Source organism: Saccopteryx leptura, chromosome 10 (genome assembly GCF_036850995.1).
Source record: "Saccopteryx leptura isolate mSacLep1 chromosome 10, mSacLep1_pri_phased_curated, whole genome shotgun sequence".
Classification (NCBI taxonomy): Eukaryota; Metazoa; Chordata; class Mammalia; order Chiroptera; family Emballonuridae; genus Saccopteryx; species Saccopteryx leptura.
In genome coordinates, this window is record NC_089512.1 from 44209641 (window position 1) to 44234488 (window position 24848).

General features: G+C 47.1%; 2 protein-coding genes across 4 annotated transcripts in view; one reads left to right on the forward strand and one right to left on the reverse strand.

Annotated features, from left to right (window-relative positions):
* The window catches only part of NME9 (NME/NM23 family member 9), a 123410-nt gene that overhangs the window by 47395 nt on the left and 51167 nt on the right, over positions 1-24848 (forward strand). The window lies entirely within an intron of this gene.
* MRAS (muscle RAS oncogene homolog) overlaps positions 1-24848 on the reverse strand; it is a 73508-nt gene that overhangs the window by 37272 nt on the left and 11388 nt on the right. For both annotated transcript variants that reach the window (XM_066350400.1, XM_066350399.1), the window contains exon 2: positions 3996-4206. In XM_066350400.1, coding sequence (XP_066206497.1) covers positions 3996-4188 — 193 coding nt within the window. In that variant the 5' untranslated portion in view covers positions 4189-4206. The remainder of the gene's footprint in view (positions 1-3995; positions 4207-24848) is intronic.

A 24848-nucleotide genomic window follows, 5' to 3' on the forward strand; every position in this document is an offset into this window, starting at 1 on the left:
TTGTTAAGGGAAATCGAAAAAGATATAATGAGATGGAAGAATATACCTTGCTCTTGGCTAGGAAGAATAAATATAATCAAGATGGCTATATTACCCAAAGCAATATACAAATTTAATGCAATTCCCATCAAACTTCCAATGACATTTTTAAAAGAAATAGAGCAAAAAATCATCAGATTTATATGGAACTATAAAAAACCCCGAATAGCCAAAGCAATCCTAAAGAAAAAGAATGAAGCTGGGGGCATTTCAATACCTGACTTCAAACTCTATTATAGGGCCACGACAATCAAAACAGCATGGTATTGGCAGAAAAATAGACACTCAGACCAATGGAACAGAATAGAAAGTCCAGAAATAAAACCACATATATATAGTCAAATAATTTTTGATAAAGGGGCCAACAACACACAATGGAGAAAAGAAAGCCTCTTCAATAAATGGTGCTGGGAAAACTGGAAAGCCACATGCAAAAGAATGAAACTGGAATACAGTCTCTCCCCCTGTACAAAAATTAACTCAAAATGGATCAAAGATCTAAACATAAGACCTGAAACAATTAAGTACATAGAAGAAGACATAGGTACTCAACTCAGGGACCTGGGTTTTAAAGAGCATTTTATGAATTTGACTCCAATGGCAAGAGAAGTGAAGGCAAAAATTAATGAATGGGACTACATCAGACTAAGAAGTTTTTGCTCAGCAAGAGAAACTGATAACAAAATAAACAGACAGCCAACTAAATGGGAAATGATTTTTTCAAACGACAGCTCAGATAAGGGCCTAATATCCAAAATATACAAAGAACTCATAAAACTCAACAACAAACAAACAAACAATCCAATAAAAAAATGGGAAGAGGATATGAATAGACACTTCTCCCAGGAAGAAATACAAATGGCCAACAGATATATGAAAAGATGCTCATCTTCTTTAGCTATTAGAGAAATGCAAATCAAAACGGCAATGAGATACCACCTCACACCTGTTCGATTAGCTGTTATTAGCAAGTCAGGTAACAGCAAATGTTGGAGAGGCTGTGGAGAAAAAGGAACCCTCATACACTGTTGGTGGGAATGTAAAGTAGTACAACCATTATGGAAGAAAATATGGTGGTTCCTCAAAAAACTGAAAATAGAACTACCTTATGACCCAGCAATCCCTCTACTGGGTATATATCCCAAAAACTCAGAAACATTGATACGTAAAGACACATGCAGCCCCATGTTTATTGCAGCATTGTTCACAGTGGCCAGGACATGGAAACAACCAAAAAGCCCATCAATAGATGACTGGATAAAGAAGATGTGGCACATATACACTATGGAATACTACTCAGCCATAAGAAATGATGACATCGGAACATTTACAGCAAAATGGTGGGATCTTGATAACATGATACGAAGCAAAATAAGTAAATCAGAAAAAAACAGTAACTGTATTATTCCATACGTAGGTGGGACATAATAGTGAAACTAAGAGACATTTATAAGAGTGTGGTGGTTACGGGGGGGGAGGGGGGAATGGGAGAGGGATAGGGGTAGGAAGGGGCACAAAGAAAACAAGATAGAAGGTGACAGAGGACAATCTGACTTTGGGTGGTGGGTATGCAACATAATTGAACGACAAGATAACCTGGACTTGTTATCTTTGAATATATGTATCCTGATTTATTGATGTCACCCCATTAAAAAAATAAAATTATATTTAAAAAAAAAAAAACAAAAAAAAAAAAACAGATGGGTGGTAACCAGTGGTTGGGAGAGGGAAAGGAAATTTTTAGGGTCCTGGAACTGTTCTGTACGGTGGTGCGCTGTGGTAGACCCATGCCTCAGGACATTTGTTTAAGCCCACAGAACTATACACCACCATGGGTGGAATTTACAGAATACAAAAATAAATAAATAAAAATGAAAAAACCTAAAAAAAAAATAAAATAAAAATAAAATAAAATAAATAAATAAAATAAACTCTAAACAAAATTTTAGTAAATCGAACCCAAGAATATATAAAAAGACAATTCATCATGACCAAGTGAAGTTTCAATCAATATTAATTTGCCATATTAACAAACTAAAAAAGAAAAGTCATCATTATCTCAGTAGACACAGAAAAATCATTTGATAAAATCCAACATCTCCTCCTGATAAAAACTCTCAGCAAATTAGGAACAGAAAGGGACTTTCTCAATCTGATAAATATATCCCTAAAAAACCTACAGCTGATATCATACTTAATGCAGACAGTGAGAGCTTTCTATTTAAGATCAAGAACAAGAAAAGTATGTCTTTAGTCAGTGAAATAAGGCAAGGAAAAAAGAAATAAAAGCCATCCAGACTGGAAATAAGTAAAAGTATCTTGACTCCTAGACACAATCACCTATGCAGAAAATCTAAAGAAATCTACAAAAATGCTAGAATAAGAGAGTATAGCAAGGTTGCAGGTTACAAGATCAGTACACACAATTCTATATACTAGCAACAAACAATTGAAAATTGAAATAAAAAACCAATATCATTTATAATACAGATGTAGGTATAAATCTGACAAAATAAGTAAAAGACATATGCACTCAAAACTACAAAACAGTTGAGAGAATTAAAGAAGACTTAAATGGAGAGAAATCCTGTGCTCGTGGTTTGGAAGCTCAACATTGTTAAGATGTCAATTCTCTCAAATTGATTCATAGATTCAATAAAATCCCAATGAAAATCTACAATTTAGAATTTAGGGGATTCTAAAATTCATATAGAAATGCAAAGGACCTAAGCTAGCCAAAACAACTTTGAAAAAAGAACAAAGTTGGAGACTTAACAGTACCTGATTTCAAGTCTCATTATAAAACTACAGTTATCAAGACAGTGTGGTATATTGGTGTTAAAACAGACATGTAGATTAAAGAAACAATATATGAGCAAACAATTTTCATCACAGATACAAAGGCAATTCAGTCAGGAAAGGATTATCTTTTCCACAAATAGTGCTGAACAACTGCATATTCATATACAAAAAATTAACGTCATTCCATACCTCATACCAGAAACAAATATTAACTCGGGGTAGGTGATAAACCTAAAACCACTCAACTTTTAGAAGAAAATATAGAAGAAAACTTTTGCGATCTTGGATGAGGTGATGAATTTTTAGATACAACACCAACAGCACAATCCTGAAAAGAAAAAAACTGATAAATGGGACTTCATGAAAATTTAAACATCTAGTCTTTGAAGACATGGTTAAGAGAATGAAAACAAGCCCCAGACTGGGAGAAAATATTTACAGGTCACATATCTGACAGAGTACTTGTATCTCAGCGATTTTCAAAGCTTCCCTCCTAGAATAACATTCTATGATGAATAGCTCTTTGTTTAAGAGAGAGACTCAAGAGTACAAAGTAATAATCGGGAAGAAACTAGGTTAGTAGCTCTCTAACTGCAGCATTACCTGGAGGGCTCGTTCTGGGCCTCACCCTCAGAACTTCCGAATCAGCCGGGCTCGCGGGTTTTCACTGCTGCCGAGTTCCCGGGTAATACTGATGCTGCTGGCCTGGCTACCGTGCTTTGAGAATGGCTGATCTAGACCAATTTAGACTGAACTAGAAACACAATGTCAGATGCCAGCTGTTTCCCTCCAAGGGACAATTACCAAAACAATCTATGCTTATTAAGAAATTTATTTCCCCCTTCTTTATTAGCTAAAGACATCTGTAAATGTTAATCAGAGCTTCTGATCAGCAAGAAATAACAAACACGACGTCACTGAGTTGGCATGATTCTAGCCCTGCTTCTTTGTTGAATACACATTTTGGTTTCCACAAAGCTGTTCAGAATTCACCCTGGAAACCATACATGGCCTTGTACCAACTGTCTCATAATACCAATTGCTTCATAAAAGCAACGTGAAGAAAACCCTCATGCCCCACTGATGCCTGTCACTTTCCCTGGCCCTCTGCATCTAATGCGCCACCCCCTGCAGGGCTGCCAGCCAGGTCTCACCGTCCAGGATGGCCCACTGATTGTCAATCTCTGTATGTTTCAGGTAGGAATCTTCGATGGTGGGATCGTAGTCAGGCACAAAGATCTTCTGGAAAAACTGGATGGTGAGGGCACTTTTGCCCACACCCCCATCTCCCACCACCACCAGCTTGTATGTGGGGAGGTTGTCGCTGGGAACAGCACTGGTCGCCATGCTTCTGGTGGGTCAGACCTGCGGAGGAAAGACATACAGAATGAGGCAGGGGCCTTTTCTTCTCCGACTTAGGGGAAAACATCCATGCGGTTTTCTTGCTTTTTTATAGAGCAATAAACACTCCCAATTACAGAATGTTTTGAAAATGAAGAAATGCAAAAGAAAATTAAAATGTCACTCTTGATCCCACCCCCCCAGAGACAATCACTGTTAAAATGACTTATTCAATCATTTACTGAATACCAGCCATGTGTCAGACCTACATGGGGACAGAGTACTACCAGATGCCACAGGGTCTTTAATAAGTACAGCCAAAAGCCACATCAAAGAAGCTTTCCCACCACAAGCTTTGCCCTATACCTGTACAGGTAAACGTGAGGTGTTAGTCTGAGCAGGGTTAGCACGGAGGTTCACCTTTCACATCACCTGTGACCCACTGGCCTGCAGTGCTGAAAAGGATTTGAGGCTGGCTTTACTTAAGGGGAAAGAGAGCCCCAATAGCTTAGCACACCTGAGCTCAGGGACTCAGGGGCCCCTTCCCACTCTCAGAATTCTGTGGTCCTGGCTCCTTTACCTCAGTCTCCTTGACTTTTACTATGCGCAGAGTCATGCTAGAATCTTGTGGCATCTGGTCAACCTTCTCCTAGCTGGAGAGAAGGGAGGGGAGGGGCAGGGCTCACTTGTTTTGATGATGTTAAACTCAGCTAAGGCAATGGTTCTCAACCAGGGGCAGTTCTCTCCTCCACCCTGGGATATCTGCAGCGTCTAGAGAGATTTTTGGTTGTCAGAACCAAGTGAGTGCTACTGGTATCTAGTCAGCAGAGGCCAGGAATGCTGCGATACACTCTATAGTGCACAGGATACCCCCCACAATAAAGAACTGTCCATCCTAAAACGTCAATAGTGCCAAAGTTGAGAAACCTGGAGTTAAGATGACTAGGAAGGAGCTGGAAACATGGGGCAGGAGGTTGAAGAATAATTGGGCCTTAACAGATAAGGACTGATTGTGAAGAGGCAATAGCAGAGTAGAGTGACCTTTGAAACAGGTCACAGAATGACAAGGAGAGGCAGGCAGGGAGCAAAGCAAGAGAACTTGGAATAGGAGGGAAACCCGGACCTGTTACAGTGATGGAAGCCCACAGTCTCCAGGAGGGTGACTGCACCAACTGTTAAACACTAGTGCGGGGGAGGGGAGCGTCACCAAAAGAACAAGGTGAGGGTGGCTGCCAGGGACCTGAGCTGCTAACTGCGGGCCCTCCCGGGGAGAAGCAATACCACCTCCTGGTAGGGCATTCCTAGGTGCATAACTGACCCTGAGCGGTGGGGTACCGGGGGCTGAAAGCTTGATCCTACCTCAGTGCAGGCTGGGAGGGGAAGGTATGGTGTATTTGTGGCTGGGGAACGTAAGGACTCGTAGCAGAGTGTAAGGAGTGGGGGACACCAGACTGGTGACCCGAGTGCATCACTGCTCCCTGGGAAGACCACGGACTTCTCTGAGCCATGATTTCCTTACCTATCAGATTAAAGAGCCGGCTTTTTACAGTTATTTTCAGCTCTGAAAGAGTCTTTAAGACTAGACTCCAACAGAAAGGGTGTTAGACACAAATGTGGGTTATGTGGCCACACTGATTTGCATGGGCCTAATGGCGAGAGTCATTGCATAATCTTTTTCAGTTACTGAAGCTTGATGTTGACATTTAGGATTTCCCTGCAGTGTGGGGAAGTAAGGGTGAAAGTGCAACTCTGTCCACACTGCGCTGAGACTACACTTGCATAAATACACCAAAACTTCAAACAGACATACCCTTTCTCTCGCAGCTATACCAACATGTGAAAAATTTATTCTAAGGAGATATGCAGACAAGTGTACAAGATGTCAAGAGTCAGGGAAAAAAATTAAATGTTGGGAAGGGCAAGTTAAAGAAAAAGTTATCCACACAACAGAATACTATACAGACATTTAAAAGATGATATTCACTTATCTGGAAAAAAGTTTATATTATGTATAAAAAACAGGCCACAAAACAGCAAGTACATATGATTGCACTTCCATGAAGTTACGCATCTGTGAACCTACATGTCTAGATGTGGGTTCAGGCAGACAGAGGACTGGGGGTAGCTGTCTCTAATGCAGACTTCAGGGCACTTTCTTGATTTTTCTATTTTCTATAAGAAGCATGTACCGGTATTATATTGTATACCAAAAAGCTTAACAACACTAAAATGTCCAGGCCACCTGAAAACGTGTGATTCTCTCTCCTTCAACTGGGGATCTAAGTTCCGTTAGTGCAGGACAGAGGGACCAGGGACCAGTGGCAGCCCCAGGATCTGATTCCTCCCGCTCCCTACAAAGATGGCTTCAATGACCTGAGTTCCCCCACGTGACCGAGATGGTGGTCCAACTGGCCACAGAGCTGTTGGAAGGAGACAGACATGGAGAAAGGTGGGAGAAAACCAGCTCCCTCTTTCCTTTGCCTCTCGGGTCAGGGGATAGTGGGCCAGCTCCCTGCTGGCCCTTCTTAACTGCTCTCCTGGCCTGGGGTGAAGGGCGACGCAGGGCCAGGGTGAGCACATTTGTCTGTTAAAGCTCCCTTCCCCTCTCAGCTGGCAGCAACATGAACGGTAAATAGAAGTGGGTGGGAAGGCATCAGCAAGGAAAATTGTTTCTCTTGACTTTCTTCTCAAAATAAAACAAGGTAAGAAATACACTAGTCAACATGATAGAGGACATGAACTGAACCTTTGAGTCAGTGCTCAGACCACCCACAACAGAATCACCTGGGGACCGCTGGAGTTGCCCTCTGCTTGTCATGCAGGGCTGCCAGCAGGAAGCTGTCAGAGGAGGGCCCTGCTTTCACAGCCTCACGGTCTGCCGAGTTCCAGGCAGACCATGGGGAGCCAACTCAAGGCTCCCTCCCAACTCAGACTCAGTGGAGCAGGGCTGGAATGCACAGCTGTTAACACTAAAATTGGACTGCGTCCCTCGTGGTGAAACCCTATTAGTGCCATTCTTGCTGATGGGTCAAGTCTGGGCTCCTTCACCAGACTCAAGGCTCTCACTGGCTGCCATCGCTGACCTCTCCAGGGTCAGTGCCCATGCTGCAGCCTCTCACGCTCCATTCTCCCCTTCAACCAGCTCTGTGTTCTCCCAGTGTGCCCTGTAGACACACTGTCCTCTGTACACCTCTGGGGCCCCAGAAAGAGCAATCACCTCTACACAGGTCAAGCCTGGACCCTGAGAGGCACCACCTCTTCCCTGAGTTCGAGCCCCAGAGCTGCTGGTACAGAGGCCACCATCACACCTAAAATCTGCTGCACCTTTATTATGCACAAAAGGGCAGGGACTACATCTGGTCCCTGTCTGCAGCTTGAAGCCTAGCACTGCACCAGCACAGAGCCGATGCTCACCAAAGGAACTGGAAGTTCAACTCTGGCACTTCTGAACACCGTCAAACAACCTGCTAGCCACAGCACTGGCCTCACCATGCAGAGGGCTAAGGGGCACCCCTCCCAGCCAAGGCTTGGAACCAGCTCCCTTCCTCTACCGAATGGAACCAGTCACACCGGTAAGACCCCTTGAAAGCAGTTGTGAGCCCAGGAAGAAAAAAAGGAGTTGCCAGGGTGGGAGAATGAGTCCAGAAAACTCCCCAATTAATAAAGGCTCTAGGCTGGATTGTCTCCTGATGGGCTTGTTTCCCCAGTCTTCAACTTGCCCCTCCCCAAATAATCCCTGACTAAATGATGTCTTTGTAAATGGGGAGGGCCATCAAAATGCCAAAGGGCATGTACCACACTCCCGCAAAATAAGCTGGGCTCACGTGTACAGAAAGATTTTATTAAGTCATCACAGGTGATGATGAAAGTAACCAAAGGATAAAAAGTTGGTTGGTACTTAAGGAGCAAACTGCCTATATGCACAGCCTATCCAACTAGAAGGCTCTGTGGCGATCACTCTGGAAAGTTGGTTCTTGACTTGTGGTCAAGATAGTGGTATAGGTGAATGTGGTCCTTGCCTCCTCCCACAACCACATCAAAATTACAACTCAACTACAAAACAAGCATCATTTAGAACCACCTGAAATCTAGCGGAATGGAAGTCCTACAACTAAGGATTTAAAGAAGCCACATAAGCCTGACTGGTGGTGGTGCAGTGGATAAAGCATCAACCCAGAGCACTGGGGTTGCTGGTTTGAAGCCCCAAGGTCGCTGGCTCTGAGCACAGGCTCATCAGCGTGGGGTCACTGGCTTGAGCGGGGGAATCACCTACACGATCCCAAAACTCACCAGCTTGAGCCCAAAGGTTGCTGGCTTGAACAAGGAGACACTGGGTTGGCCCTGGTCAAGGCACGTACAAGAAGCAATCAATGCGTAACTAAAGTGAAAAAAAACTACGAGTTGATGTTTCTCACCTTCTCTCTTCCTTCTTGTATCTCTGTCATTCCCTCTCTCAAAAAAAGGAAGATGGATGAATGAATGAATGAATGAATGAGCAAGCAAGCAAGCCACATAGGCCCTGGCCTGGTAGCTCAGTTGGTTAGAGAATTGTCCAGACATGCCAAGTTTGCAGGTTCAATTCCCAGGTCAGGTCACATAGAAGAATCAACCAATGAATGCATAACTAAGAACAACAACACATTGGTGTTTCTTTCTCTTAAAATTAATAAAAATTTAAAGAAAAAGCCACATCAAAAATGGTAGGAGGGGCAGAGATGCAGAACAGGCTGGTCCCACACCCACATGTGGCAGATGAAAGTCTGGAGGGATATCTCAGTTACTAGGGTCCCCCATGAGGAACGAGGGATCCAGCCTGACATCAGACCCCCCCCCCCCCAGCCCAGGGTTCTAATGCCAAGAAGAAAAGTCCCTGTAACTTCTGGCTGTAAAAACCAGCCAGATTGTAGCTGAATGAGAGTGAAGTCTGCTGGAGTCCCGGGCAGTTCCCCTTAAAGGGACTATACACAGACTTACTGCAACTTGCTCCCTCTGAGCTCCAGCACTGGGGCAGCAGCTTGAAAGGCACCAGGTACATACAAGGAAGAAATGAATTGTCTGGCATTAAGATGAGAGCTGGGGGGGGGGGGGACAGCTTTCTGTTAGACAAAAGTGCTGGCAGAGCCCATTGTTACTTTACTGAGATACACACACACACACACAGCCATCGGGTGGGCACCATATCTTGAGTCCCCATCAACCTGGCTCACACTGTTCCGCCTGCCGTGGTAATTCCGAGGCCCGGTCCCACCCAACTTGCAGACCCACTCAAGCTGTTTCCAGTGACTTTCCCATAAGACTGGCCTGTCTTGGCTCATGCTTCAGATTTTACTAAAGTCTCTCAAATAAGCAGCATCTGGCCTCAGCATGCCCCACATCTCTCACTAAGTGAGGCCTGGCACTAGTGGCAGCTGGCCTTGGTTTGCAGCTTGGCCTCGCCTGGGCACCTCCCAGCCCAGCACAAGTAGTAGCCATCTACAGATTGCTTTGTGGTTCATGCCAGGTGGTTCTGGGCAGAGCACAGGTGGCAGCTGACCTTGGCCCGCACTTCCCAGAAGGCCCCAAGGCCAGTGCACTCAATGAACAGCTTCAGACCACATTCAAGCACCACCTAACTACCTCCACATGCAACACTCACATGGGGTGGACTCAGGAGACACCAAAGCCCCGCCAAAGTAAGTACTGCTCTGTGGTGTGACACAGCTGATCCCTCATGGTGATTGGTGGTCACAGCCAATCCTTACAGCCAATCAGCCTAGAGGGTCAATTCCTCCTTTTGCTGTGCCAACAGCAATCAAGGCTCAAGTAAAACAGGAGGTATATACAGCCCACATGGGGGGCACATCTGGAGTTCCCAGCTTGGGTGACTGGGAGGCTGTGCCACTGGGCCCTACACAACACCTACTACATAAGGCCACTCTACCAAGCCCAGGAGATGTAGCAGCTCTACCTAACACATAGAAACCAACACAGGGAGGCTGCCTAAATGAGGAGACAAAGAAACATGTCCCAAATGAAAGAACAGAACAAAACTCCAGAAAAAGAACTAAACAAAATGGAGACAAACATTCTACTAGACGCAGAGTTCAAAACACTGGTTATAAAGATGCTCAATGAACTTAGTGAGAACTTCAACAGCATGGAAACTATAAAAAAGAACTACTCAGGAATGAAAGATAGTCCTGGCTGCTTGGCTCAGTGGAGAGAGCATCGGCCTGGCGTATGGACATCCCGGGTTCAATTCCCAGTCAGGGCACACAAGAGAAACAACCATCTGCTTCTCTCCCCCTCCTTCTTCTTCTTCTTTCCCACTTCCCCTCCTGTAACCAGTGGCTCAATTGGTTTGGGCATTGGCCCCAGAGAGGGGTTGCTATGTGGATCCTGGTCAGGGTGCATGTAGGAGTCTGTCTCACTATCTCTTCTCCTATCACTTAAAAGAAAAAGAAAAGAAATTAAAGGTACACTAACTGAAATGATGAATAATTTACAGGGGATCAATAGTAGAGTAGTGGAAAGCTGAGAATCAAATCAGTGACTTGAAATATAAAGAAGCAGAAACACCCAGTCAGAACAAAAGATAAAAAAGAATCCAATATAATGGAGTTAGTGTAAGGGTCCTCTAGGACAACTTCAAGTGTATCAACATTTGCATCATGGGGGTGCAGGAAGGCAAAGAGAGAGAGCAATAAATTGAAAATGGCTGGTTAGCTCAGTGGTAGAGCATTGGCCCAGTGTGTGGAAGTCTTGAGTTCGATTCCCGGTCAGGGCACACAGGAGAAGTACCCATCTGCTTTTCCCCCACCCTTTCTTCCCCTCCTGCAGCCACGGCTCAATTTGTTCAAGAAAAGTTGGCCCTGGGCTCTGAGGATGGCTCCATGGCCTCACCTCAGGTACTAAAATATCTCAGTTGCTGAGCAACGAAGCAATGGCCCCAGATGGGCAGAGCATCGCCCCTACGAAGCTTGCTGGGTGAATCCCAGTTGGGGTGCATATGGGAGTCAGTCTCTCTACCTCCCCACCTCACACTTAATTTAAAAAAAAAAGAAATTGAAAACTTATTTGAAAAAACAATGACAGAAAACTTTCCTAATCTGGTGAAGGAAATAGACACACAAATCCAGGAAGCACAGAAGAGGCCCACACCAAGACACATCAATTAAAATGCAAAAGGTTAAAGACAAAGAGAAAATATTAAAAGCAGTAAGAGAAAAGCAGTTAGTTGCCTACAAGGGAGCTCCCATAAGACTGTCAGCTGATTTCTCAACAGAAACTTTGCAGGCCAGAAGGGACTGACAAGAAATATTCAAAGTAATGAAAAGCAAGGACCTACGACCAAGATTACCCTATCCAGCAAAGCTATTGTTTAGAATCGAAGGACATACAAAGAGCTTCTCAGACAAGAAAAAGCTAATGGAGTTCCTCACCGCCAAACCAGTATTACACAAAATGTTAGAGTCTTCTTCTTTAAGAAGAAAAAAAAAGATTAAAAATATTAACAATAAAATGGTAATAAATACATATCTATCAACAATTACACCTAAACAAACAAAATAAATGAACAAGCAGAACAGAAATAGACTCATAGATACAGAGAACATTTTGATGGTTGCCAGATGGAAAGGGGATTGCTAGGACTGGTAGAAAGGTGAACAAACTGGTTGTTACAGAATAGTCATGGGGATGTAAAGTCTAACATAGAGAATATGGTCAATAATGTCCTAATAACTATGTATGATTTCAGATTGGGATAATCACTAAGTTATGTAGTGTCTAATCACTGAGGTGTACACGTAAAAGTAATATAATATTTCATGTTACCTGTAATTGAAAAATAATGATTAAAACAATTTTTTTTTATTAAGTGAGAGGAGGGGAGACAGAGAGAGACTCCTCCTAGTACCCTGACCTACTGGGATCAACCTGGCAAGCCCTACCGGCAATGCTCTGTCCATCTGGTGTGTTACTCTGTTGCTCAGCAACTGAGCTCTTCTTAGTGCCTGAGGCAGAGGCTATCAAGACATTCTCAGTGCCCAGAGCCATCCTCAGTCTCCCGAGCCAACTCACTCCAACCCAGCCATGGCTGTGGGAGGGGGAGAGAAAGGGAAAGAGAGAGAGAGAGAAAGAGAGAGAGAGAGAGAGAGAGAGAAGCAAAGAGAGGGGGGGAGAGGGGAAGAGGCAGATTGGCATCTCTCCTGTGTGCCCTGACCAGGAATCAAACCCAGGACATCCACATGCCGGGCCAATGCTCCACCACTGAGCCAACCGGTCAGGGGTTTAAAACAATTTTAAAATTAGAATAGAGTCTAAGGTACAATACACACAATAAGTAATAGCTTTAACATTAGGATGTTAAAATATTCAAAGACATTCTGCTTCATAAAAAAGTAGTTTACAACAGGCATAACTTGTTTCACTGCATTTCATTTTATTGTACTTCACAGATTTTTTAATTGATTTTTTAAAGAAGAAGTGAAAGAGACAAGAAAGAGAGAGAAAACATCAATGCATTATTCCACTCATTCATTCTTATATGTATGCTGACCGCAGATTGGACCCACAGCCTTGACATGTCAGGACAAAGCTCTAACCAACTGAGCTCTGAGCTACCTGGCCAAGGCCAGTGTTTTGTTCTTTACAAATTGAAGGCAAGACCCTCCACCAGCAAAAATATTACAATTTACTTTATTGTGACACTCACTTTACTATGGTGCTCTGGAACTGAAGCTGCAGTATATCTGAGGTCTACTTATACCGCACACTCTTATTTACCTTCCTAATTGTTAAAATACTGATAATACATATTCAACACTTTTTACTATAAATTTAGGACATTTGACGGGGTAATTAAATAATCACTGTCCCATATTTTTGTTTGAAAAATATTTTTTTGGCCTGGGCCAGCTGGCTCAATGGATAGAGCACTGGCCTGGTGTGTGGATGTCCCAGGTTAGATTCCCAGTCAGGACACACAAGAGAAGCAATCATCTGTTTCTCTCTCCCTCCTTTCCCCCCCCCTTTTCCCTCTTCCCCTCCTGCAACCAGTGGCTCCATTGGTTCAAATGTGAACCCCAGGTGCTGAGAATAGCTGAGTTGATTCAAGCATTGGCCCCAGATGGGGGATGCCAGGTGAATGTGGGACTCTGTCTCACTATATTCCCCATCCTTTCACTTAAAAATATGTATTTTTAGAATCTTTTTTTTTAAGAGAGAGAGAAAAGCAGGGGGGAGTGGGAAGGATCAACTCATAGTAGTTGCTTCTCATATGTGCCCTGACCAGGCAAACCTAGGGTTTCGAACTGGCAACCTCAGTGTTTCAGGTTGACACTTTATTCACTATGCCACCATAGGCCAGGCTAAAAAATATTTTTGAAAAAACACTGCAGTGTCATTAGATATACTGAATTTCACTTTGTTCAATGTCAGAAATGCTTTAAATGCTATACTTAGGAAACAGAGTTAGGGAAGTTTAGACAAATCTGCATGAACTGAATTTATTAAAATAATTTACTAATGGAAAATTGTGAACTGGGTGACAGTTCAAAGTAAGATTTACATACAAATAATTAAATCGTATTTATATTGCCCCAGCCAGATAGCTCAATTGGTTAGTTATAGCATCGTTCTGAAGCACAGAGGTTGCTGGTTTGATTCTCAGTCAGGGCACATACAGGAAACAGATCGATGTTCCTGTCTCTCTCTCTCCCTTCTTCTTTCTCTAAAATCAATAAAATAAACATTTTTAAAAATTATATTTGTATCATTTCAAGCATATATTTGCTTCAAATATGTGAATATTTATAACTCATTACATTTTCTGGTGCTGCTCCATTTGTCAGAATATTCCCCACTGAGAAACATATTAAATACTATTGTTTCAATTGACTTTCATTACTAAACCACTACCTAAGGAATAAAATAAATAAATAGAACATTAGTTCTTCACCATTTGGGGGTCCTGGATGGCCCCTTTGAGGGGGGAGGGCAGTAAAAGGCGGGCCTGAGGTTCTCCTTAAAGCGTCCCCACCCCTTTTCTGTGCTGGCTTCTCTCCTACTGACCAGTTGAATTACTATCTTGGACATGTGCCTGTTCACAGCCTCAGTTTCTTACTTGTAGTATGGGGTTGGTTAGAGAATTGTATTTTGCAGAATTGCCCTAAGCACAAAACTAAAATGTATGAAATTACCCAGCTCAAAGGAGGAGTTCAAATATTTGTTCTCTAGCTATGTGTGTGTGTGTGTGTGTGTGTGTGTGAGAGAGAGAGAGAGAGAGAGAGAGAGAGAGAGAGACTGATTTTCCCATGGTTCCTCTGCTCTGAGGTTCCCCATTCCCAGCCTCCTCCCCCTCCCCCATTAGAAACTCACTGCCATCTCAGCTCCATTGCAGTCAGATTAAATAGGCCTGTGTGGGAACATCACCCATCATTTAAAACATTGTTTCCATGGGAAATGACTGTGAGGTTCCAGGCAACCTCTTCCATTAAGAAACCAACTTTTGGAACAGCGGCCACTTGGCAGATGAGTGCTGGCTCCCATAGCAACCATGGCTGGAGAGCCCCTCCCAGCCCACTGGCAAACCAGCCCTTTATTCTACTGGAAACCTCTTCCTAAAAGGCAGTATCTCTGCCTTGACAATCCTGATAAGGTGTATACAAAACTTTAAACATCTTAAAGCTGAGAAATAAGCTTTTGGGGCTTCTGTCTTTTACTTCTTTCTCTTCCATGGTTAGCACCATCTCGCATAATTTGAAGTTGTTTGCTGAATGGCAGATTTGCCTCCCCAAGCATCCTGGAAGCTCCATGAAGACAAGAGCCCTGTCTCCTCACTCCTTGCTTCTCAGAAGGCCAGGCAAGGCTCAACAGGAGGAAGGCTCAGGGCCTGTTCAATGACTCTATACTGCCCCAAAGCAGTCTTTTACTCACCCAGTCCTCCCTCGGGCCAAGAAGCAGGGGGTGACGCCTGCTTTTTTGACAAGCAGGTTCATACCCCTAGAAGGTGGGGCTGTGAGACTGACAACCCCAGAGTAACTTTTTCACTCAGCAGTTTCAAGTGTGCTTGGGTGCTTGGGTGAAGGGGTAGAGGCCCCAGATCTCCTGGGAACAGCCTGGTGCAAAGCCCCCCCCCCCCCCCTCGATTCTTAGAGGGAACAGACAGGAATGGAGGGAGTCAGTAACAGCCTTCAACTCCGCAGCCAGGCAGCTCGAGTTCCACTCATGCCTCTGCTATGGACCCCTTGTATGATCTGAAGCAAGTTTCTTAATTTCCCCATTTATAAAGCAGGAGAACAAGATGCTCAAGAACATGTAAGGTCTCAGTTTAAAACCAAAGAACAAAAAACTGGAAGGCTCCCCAGCAAAGGCATATTTGCACCGATAGGCAAGAAGTCGGGCCCTGGTCTCTTTCCAATCTGATAGGCGCCAGTATTTGGACCACTTACCAGCCCCACCCACAGCCCTAAGAGCACCTGTACCATCTAGGGCTGCCAGGGCGCCTAACACTGTTTCAGATACAATGCCTAGGATAGCAGCGGGCTTCTAGCAGCTCCCCCCAAATGGCAGTCCTTAGTGGTTGTATCACCAAATCTGCCCCTTTCTCCCCAGGTTCCCAGTTTCCAGGGCTTCTACAGAGCTTACTTCCCAAAAGAATACCTCAAAACACTGCCCTCTTTTTTTTAAGTGGCACACGTGAAAGAAATAGCATCAGCTAAAGACACTGTCATGGGGTCCATGGGCTTCCTGGCTTCTCCAAGCAAATCATCTCTCCAGCCAATACCATTGCCTAATGTCATACAGTCCTGGCCAGAGCAAGGGTGCCTAGTGGAGGCTAAGAACAGTAACACCACCACCATTTAGTGGATATCTGCAGTGGCTTGGTTGGGCACCAAAGGTCATACTTGGAACCATCACATCACACTGCCTTGAATTCTATTGGCAATTAGTTTTTCAGCATCACAGACTTGCCTTTGACTGCTATTGTGATTCACTAACTCATAAGGTTCATCCTGTGGCTACGTCCTGGCCCTCACTGTAGGACCACAGACTCTCAGAGCTGAGGTAGCGGCCAACTCAGACCCTCTCCTAAGGATGCTGCCAACTTTATTGAAGATTTAGTTTTTACTGCTTTTGATTCTCTATTTCTATACTAATTATTTTAAAGATTCTCCCAAACCTCATCAGTTGAGCTACAAGTTGTCGAGGTAAATAAGGCTGGAAGAGGTGGACATATTCATTATTAACAGAGCTCTTGGGAGAGTGAACAGACTTCTGTTCACATTGAGCTGAATTATGCCTGAGAAGCTATTCTCATCTCTCTGATATCTGGGTGCGCCCAGCTCAGGGGGATGAGGACACAGTGGGGGAGTGACCCAAGCCATGTGGAGGAAATGGCTCTGAATTCTAAGAGCTACCCTTCCCCTCTGCACAATTCCCAGAAATGGGCAGCTCCCCCAGGGCTGCTGATTTGCAGGATGTGCCCACATGGCGTGTGGCCTGCCAGGGTCTAGGCCACTTGGTTTCCCTGAGGATTTCACTCTCCCTTCCCCAGACCTGGCTTCAGCCTTCTGCCTCACACCTTTGCTAATCCAAGCCCAGCCCTGTCACTCTACCACTCAGCCCTGTCAGGGAGCTACCAGTGCACTCAGCTCACTTCATTATTAAGACTTAACCATCTAACCAATGAAGTGTGTTATTTTATGCTGGAAGGACCTTAAACTTCATTAGAGCTAGAGCGTGAGATGTGATATGGGCGCTGCCCCTCCCATTACCAAAACCATAGAAGACATCCCTCATCAATCACAATCTTCTTTCCTGCTCAGCCTTAGAACCCTTTTCATGCAACACCCTTGGCAACAGAACCAGGTGATTGGTCCAGAGAGGAAACTTGTTTGCCATCCCAGATCTAACCTACTACTCATCTGGTCCCCTTCAAAACATCCCACGTAGTGGCTATTCTGTTCCATAGGAAGAGCTGAGGCCTTTAGGAGCAAGCAGCCTGACAGATTATCTCTGGAGAGAACCCATAAGGCTTCATTCTCCCCTCCTCAAGACTTAGCTTCACCCCTTTTTTCTTCTTTTTTTCTTTTTTATTCAGTGAGTGGAAGGGAGGCAGAGACAGATACCTGCATGCACCCAAACTGGGATCCACCCAGCAAGCCCACTAGGGGGCGATGCTCTGCCCAGTTAAGGTGTTGCTCTGTTGCTCAGCAACCTAGCTCTTCTTAGCGCCTGAGGCAGAGGCCATAGAGCCATCCTCAGTGCCCAGCGCCAACTTACTCCAATTGAGCCATGGCTGCAGGAGGTGAAGGGTGAGAGAGAAAGAGAGAGAAGTGAGAGGGGGAGGGGTGGAGAAGCAGATGGGCGCTTCTCATGTGTGCCCTGACCAGGAATTGAACCTGGGACATCCACATGCTGGGCCAACGCTCTACCACTGAGCCAACCAGCCAGGGCCAGCTCTAGACCTTCTGTCCCACACCTTTGCTAACAAGCCCAGTACCATCACTGCACCACTCTGGAGATAACCAGGTCATCTGTTGATTGACAGATTATATTACCTATGACTTCTCTCAATACATCAGCCCCTGCTTTTCTACCTCATCAAATCCAAACTCCACTGCCAGGATCACACCTGGACTGCTGGCAGAAGTGATCAGACAGGAGTCCAGAGGTCCAGGCAAAGGTCAGTGCTTAAAGTCTGCCAAATGTAGGATACAATGTCCTTGGGCTACTCACAACTTCCAGGTACCTTGTGCTTCCTTATATCACAACTATTAACACTTAGGTCTTAATGCCAGTGTGAAAGTGCCTCCCGGACAGGGCCCGGAGCTTAGCCATCTATGACCCATCTGAGTCCCAGAGCAGGTGCGCAGAAACCTCCTGGTGTAAGAATAGTAATAGTGATCATGTTATAAACAATATGAACACTTAATGTAAATGATGTGTCTGATGCTGTTGGAAGATTTTACCAAATCCACTCATCTAATTCTCACAACCACCCTATGAAGTGTGACTTTGATTACCTCCACTTTATAGTTGAAGAAATGGAGACACAAACAAGTGAAATAACTTTTCTAAGGTCACCCAGGCAATGCCAGGATCTGAAACCATGTAGTGTGGTTTCAGAGCTCACAGCCAGCCCGTCACGCTATGCATCCTGTCGAGGCTGGCAGAGTCCGTCCAGGCAGCAAACCCAGGCGTGCCAGCATGAGGTCAGCAGTGAGCCAGGGAGGCAGCGTCACGGTCAGGGAGACCTCCACTGACAGACTGCTGTCCCTATGGAAGGAGGTCAGTGCCCAAGAGGCACCCAGGCCAAATACTAGTCACTAAAATCAGGCACACCCACCATCCCTACTAGGATAAAGTCTACAAACAGGACACAGGTATGGTACTGCCAGGTGGCCCCCGTGCTGAGGACCAGGGAGGAAGCTGGGGTATCAGGCAGCTGCCCACATTGTGGGAGCACCAGGTGGCTTTGACACCCTCATTTGCCAGCACCTGTGTCTGGGACCCTCTTTACAGTGCAGGCCCCTGCCCCTGCCCCAGCCTGTCTCCTGAGGTCCTACCCATTGCCTGCTTCCTCCCCAGCTTGGGGCCAGCCCCTCACCTGGAACCCCTAACCAAAGAGCTTGAGCTATGGACTCAGACAGACTGCAACCTTAAGCAAGTTATTGACCTCTGTACCATGGTTGCCTGTTCTGTAAAAGTGGAGACAGTGGCAGCATGTGCCTCATGGTGGCCGAGAAAGGCTACACATTTATTTGCTTGGCCCAGCATCTGGCCTACAGTGAGTGCTCAATAAACATCAAGTTGTTACCATCATCAGCATTCTTCCAAGTCTATGCCAAGTCTCCTTTCCTTCAGGAAGCGCTTCCCCCTCTCCAGAGTCCTCCCTCAGTTTCATGCCTGCAAACTGGCAGGTTCCACGGATGACAGCTCATCTCAGCCCCGAGGAGGCGAGGAGGCGGCACCCCCTCCTCGGTATGCTCTCCCTCCACCGCAGGCTGCCTCTGCTCCCCCGTTCTGCCTTGGAGGGCAGCATCGGGCTCAGCCTGCCACTGTCCTCCCTACAGCAAGTCCCCAGATTCCTGCGGCTGAATAATGGATGAGAGTTAAGCTCTTCAAAAACATTTCCCCAAGTATTCAGGAGATGCTTGTTCACTGAACAGGCTGCGGAAGATACCAAAATACTGGGAACTCAGCATTAAATATGGTTTCTCTCTCTAGTCATTAAATCCAGAAGTGCTCTCCACTGTAAAACCTAACCCCTTGGAAAGAAAACATGAATAGGACACAGGACACCAAAAAGGGCCCAGTTTTATGATCCAGGAGGAGTAAACTGAACAAGCCACCAGTGTTGGCCACCCTTCTCCCACAGTACACATCTGCTCAGACTGCAGAGGACTCGCACAGCCAGCAGATGCTCCCGAAGCACTGAGAGTCGGCCTGGTCCCGGGAGCTGCGGATGGATACCAGGCCAGATGGATACCAGGCCGAATGCGCGCAGACCCTGGCCTTAAGGCCCCTAGTGTGTGTGGAGGGAGGGGGCAGAGAGACAGAGGCGTACAGCGCCCAGGGCTTTGTTATGTGGGAGCACGGGAGGAGTGAGCGGCCTCTCACCCAGCCTGGGGGGCGCTGCAGAAGGCTTCCTGGCAGAGGCAATACTAACATGGCATCTTGGAGGTCAAGTAGGTATTATTAGCTCAGGTGAACAATAGAGACAGCATATTCTAGGTGAGCACCAGAAGCTGCAAAGGTGTAAAGCATGGAGGAATGAGAAACCCAGGAGCCGCAGGTGCAGCGGGTGGGGTGCTAAGGGGAGTGGGAGGCAGCGCCTGCTGGCTCCGAGACCACTAGGGATCTTTGTGTTTGCATCCCGAGCACCAAGCACAGTGCCTGGCACACAGTGGCTGCTTCAGAGCACTGAATAATGCAGGAGCCAGTGCCGGGCTGCCGGCGAGGTCAGGGCGAGAACAGAGGCCCTGCAGGCCTGGGAGACCCTCAGCCCCTGCGCTCCACACAGGCCGCAGGAGCAGTGTCAGCTCTCTGGACAGCTGCCCAATCCGAGGGGTCCACAGCGTTTTCTGATAACCACAGTGAGGTTCACCAGCAAGGAAAGGCCAGCAGGAGCTGGAAAACATGCACGGGACAGACTCTAAGTGTCTGGAAGCTCAGAGCGAGGGGAAGCAGACGGGGAAGGGCTACAGGCTCAGGTGGGAGCAGGACAGTCTCACAGACTGTGGGGCACAACCACAACGTCCTGAAGGCAGGCACGTGTGCGGTGGCATTTAATGTCCCCATTTCCCCAGCAGGGAGACAGAGTCAGAGACAGTCAGGCATTTGCCCAATGACAGCTTGGTAAAGGCCAAGAAAGCTGAGATTTGGCACCCAGACCTGGCAACGAAAAACTAAAACTGCCCCACTCACCACCCCACGAGTCTGGGCACCTGGTGAGTCTAAGAAGCTCTCAGAACCGAGGGGCCAGTGAGGACCCCAGTGTCTCAGGGTCTACACAACCCTTCAGAACAACATGCCCCACTAGCATCCCTGGGTCATGGGGGTGCTCCACCTGGCCACTCTGCCCTTGCAGCCTCAGAGATCCCAACCCAACCCCCCACTGCATTTCCATGGCCAACCACTGACACAGAGGGTGGGAGTGAACTCAGTCCGGGGGTGAGGGGCGGGGCTCGCCAGCTCCCCTCTGTAGAGCATGGCTTACAGGATCCTCGACTGGCAGCTTGGGGCAGGAAGGAGAAAGTGACTTTATGTTTAAATTCTTATTCTCAGTCCTGGGGGCCTATTAGTATTTTCCTAGGGCTGGGGCAGTCTCACCATATTTAAGGAGAAGTTCTGATTCTTAGACAGAAATTTGCATGCCCCCTGGGAAATTCGTGCTGGTGGTCTCCCCACCAGGGAGGGTCAGGTTCAGGACACTCTGGGATTCCCCAAAATGAGGGCCCTCGGAGTCGCCAAAGCCTAGCTGCTATCCCACCCCCCATCTCAATGCAGATTCAGTTGCCCCCTCAGCCCACACCCAGGGAGGCCTCCTGTGAGCCCGTGTCCTCACTGTACCTCTTTGGGCTGCTCAAACTCACCCCTTCACACACTGGACTCAGCCAGCAGACCCCACTGCTCCCTGGCCTCCAGGCCCCCTTTCCTGCCTTTTTGCCTGGCTTTCTCTTCCTCTCCCTCCCCCAGCAGCTCAAACATCCCTTTATTCAAACCTGAGGCCCAGGCCCAGCAACTCTGTGGCCTGTAACATATCCACCTCAGCAGCTTGGCTCTGCTCTCTGCCTGGGCCCCCTCCACCCGCACTGCCCTCCCGCCACTCCAGCTTTACCGCCCCTCAAGCAACCCCTGAGCACACTGCTCCTCCTGGGAAAACCACCCACAGGTGCCTGCAGCTCTCCCTGCTGGCATGGCACAAGGGCCTTGCTTGAGCTGCCCCAGCACCGCTGCCCCTCGGTCAGCCCGACTCGTCAGGGCAGCAGTCTGCCTGTGCCTGTCCTCTGCTTGCACGTGTGTCTTCTGCCTGGGAAAGTGCTCCGTCTGTGAGGAGCAGCACCGTGTTCCCAGAAAGCCTTTCTTAAAAGCAGCCTCCTGCGGCAATCTCTCCTTCCTGCCCAGGCCTCCTCCCACCCAGCCACCTTGCTCGTGTCTGTGAAGCGCCACGCAGGTGGCAACCAGAGCACTCCGCAGCCATTGTTCCATTTGACTCCTCACGGCCACCTCACCAAGACGGCACTGTGGAGCCCCTGCCAGTGAGGAGGAACCCTGAGGTCACAGAGGTTGTGTGGCTTGTGCAAGGCCACACATCTCCCCCTGCACGTCTCCACCTGCAAGTGACCTCAAGCTTCTGCTTCTTCTGGGAGTGTGCTCTTCTTTTCCCCTCACTCTAGGAGTGGAAAATTCCCTGTCGTGTTTCCCCGGCTAGGTGGGGCAGGGAACAGAGGGCTGGACCTCGCCTTCTTTATCTCAGGGTCCCACTAGAGCCCTGGCACAACCTTCTGTTCAGAGACGCTCCAGGTGTCTGCATTTCCAAAATGCAGGCTTGGCATTGGGGGCCAGGCGGGGCTCTGGCTCGGGTGAAAGGTAGGGCAGAGATGGTGTGGGTGCTATGCCATGGGCCACACAGAGTCCGGAGGAGTCCCAGCAGACACACACGGGCACCAGCCCATCGGGAGCAAATGACAGCAAAGAGCTCCTTCCCTGCCACCCACACTCCCACACACTGAGGCCCCGTAGCGCCCGGGGCCCAGGGACAGAAGGAGTGTCCCTTCTGGGTTGGGGACACTCCACTCCCAGAGTCTCCTGATGACAGTAAGGCAAATCCTTTCATACCATCTTTCATCTGAGCGGGGCTGTGTGTTCCAGCCAAAAGCTTCCTGTCTCATAGACTCCATGGCCTCACACCAGCTTATCCTTTGGTAAGCAGCCTGGGAGGACAGCAGAGATGGTGACAGAGAACAGAGGGGAGGCCTGGATGCCAGAGGCAGGCATCAGCAGCTCTGCCTGTCATATGGATGCTTCTTGTCAGAGATGACTGTGGTGAAAATCCAGCCCCAGCTGACCACTATCTCTATAGCTTTACCCTACAGCAGCAGAAAGGGGGACTCAGGAAACAAATGGACATCCTGAACTCATGTGTTGGCAGAGGCCAAGGCAATAAATGAGAGGAGGGCAGGAACAGGCAATAGAGAAAGGTGGGGTCTGTGGCTAAAAGGAGATCACTGTTACCCTCCACCAGCTAACTGCTGCCACGTGAGCATATCTCTTGCCAAATAGTCTATATTTTAAAAGAGTAGCCAGAAATCTGAATTTTTATGTAAGGCTAATTTTTAAATGTTGGCTATCAATTAGAAATTTTACACATTATATAAGCCAATCAAATCACTGCCCTGGGTAGCCCCAGCCCACAAAGGCACCTGCTGCCACCTCTGGCTGCCTGGAGCATGCCTCAAGCATGCACATAGAGCCCAAGGCAGACCTCTCGTGCCTGCGCTGGCCTGGCCTGGCTTTGGCCACAAAGAGGTGTGAGATTAGAGGAAGTGGAAATGACACTGGGGACGAGCAGCAACAGTGCAACTCAGCCTGAGGGAGACTCTCCAGTCCAGCTGTCATTAGGGGACGGCCCCGCCCTCTCCGGGAGTGGGTCAGAACCTGGGGAGGCGAGGGCAGAAAGGCACATTCACAAATGACAGTTGCTTTGACTTGTTTCCATCATTTATATTCCAATTGTTAAGCAACATTAACAAAAAATGTGAATTTTAATGTTTGACCCAAACAGAGAAGAAACAGGGTCTGGGCTCTTTCCTGAGGTGGGGACAGCTGACCCAATCTCCATTTTAAAAGAGTAATTAGACTTAACCAAGCAGGAGCAAAATAAGAGGGAAACTTCCTGAAAACAAGGCGAGCATGGCAATGAGCAGCCCGGGGCGGTGTGGGATTTTCCTCCACAAAGGCTGGGAAGCAGGCCTGGGAGAAAGGGGGTCCCTGGCTGGGTCTGGAGTATTGAACTGGGTTGACGGTGAGGGAGATTGTCTTCTCAGGGGCTCTTCCAAACTCCGTAAGCCCATTCAGCTGGAAGGGCAGGAGACCACTTTTCATATCTCTCCCCAAACTCGAATCAGCTGCTGCATTTTTCCTGTCCTAAGCAGCCTGGCCAGGCGGGACGGCTAGCCCTGGGCGACAGACGAGACAAACAGCAGAGCTGGCAGACGCACTTCATTCCCTGGCCGTCCAGAAGCCATTATTGGCCTGGGGCGGGGGGGGGGGGGCAGCCTCCCATCCCCTTTTTTTTTTTTAACATAAAACACTTTTTTTTTTTTTTTACTTTATAAAAGCTCATGAGTCAAAGTATTTGCCCCTCTGCTAGGTGTGACCTTAGGCACATTGCTCAAGCCGTTTGTGCCTCAGTTTCCTCACCTGTTAATAACAGTATCCACCTCAAAGGGTTGTTTTAAGGACAGAATGAGTTAACATATGCAAGTACTTAAAACAGTACCTGGCACTTGAAGTGTTTGCTATTATTATTATCATCATCATCATCAGTATGTTGTGGGAACTCTTGCCAAAGACCTCCCTCCACCAAACTGGCCAGAAGTGTGCTTGGGGCCACACCGAGCTGTGTTTCCTAGATTTTCCCAAAGCACTTAGGAGAAAAAAGGGGCAGACGGGTGCTCCCTTTGAATCACCTCCTATGGCCCGCTCCACAAGGAGACCCTCGCCTCTCAGCTGGGATGAAGTATTACTCTGGGCCACCCAGGGTTCAACAAGAAAGCACATTTTATTTCCAATGACTGGAGGAATAATTACAACCCAAAATCCATGCTGGCTTGTTTTAGGGGCACAGATAAAGGGAAAAACTGGGGAGCTACATCCCACCCTAAAGCCCATCTGACAGGGACAATCAGAGGCAGGTGCCGGGGGCACAGAGCAAGAGGCAGAGCAAATGTTAGGAGCATAGAAGTGAGTCCAAAAGGCCCCGTTTTGAATCCTGGTTGTGCCACATACTACCTGTGTGGCTGAAAAAATTATAAACCTCTGTGCAAAACTGTTTTTGGTGGATGGTAATAGCAGTCATCTGGAGGCAGAATCAGGTTGAGTCCTGTGGCCAGAGTTGATAATTAGAATGCCTTATTAAGTTCTGACTCTGTGCTAAACACTTTACAGGGACTTCC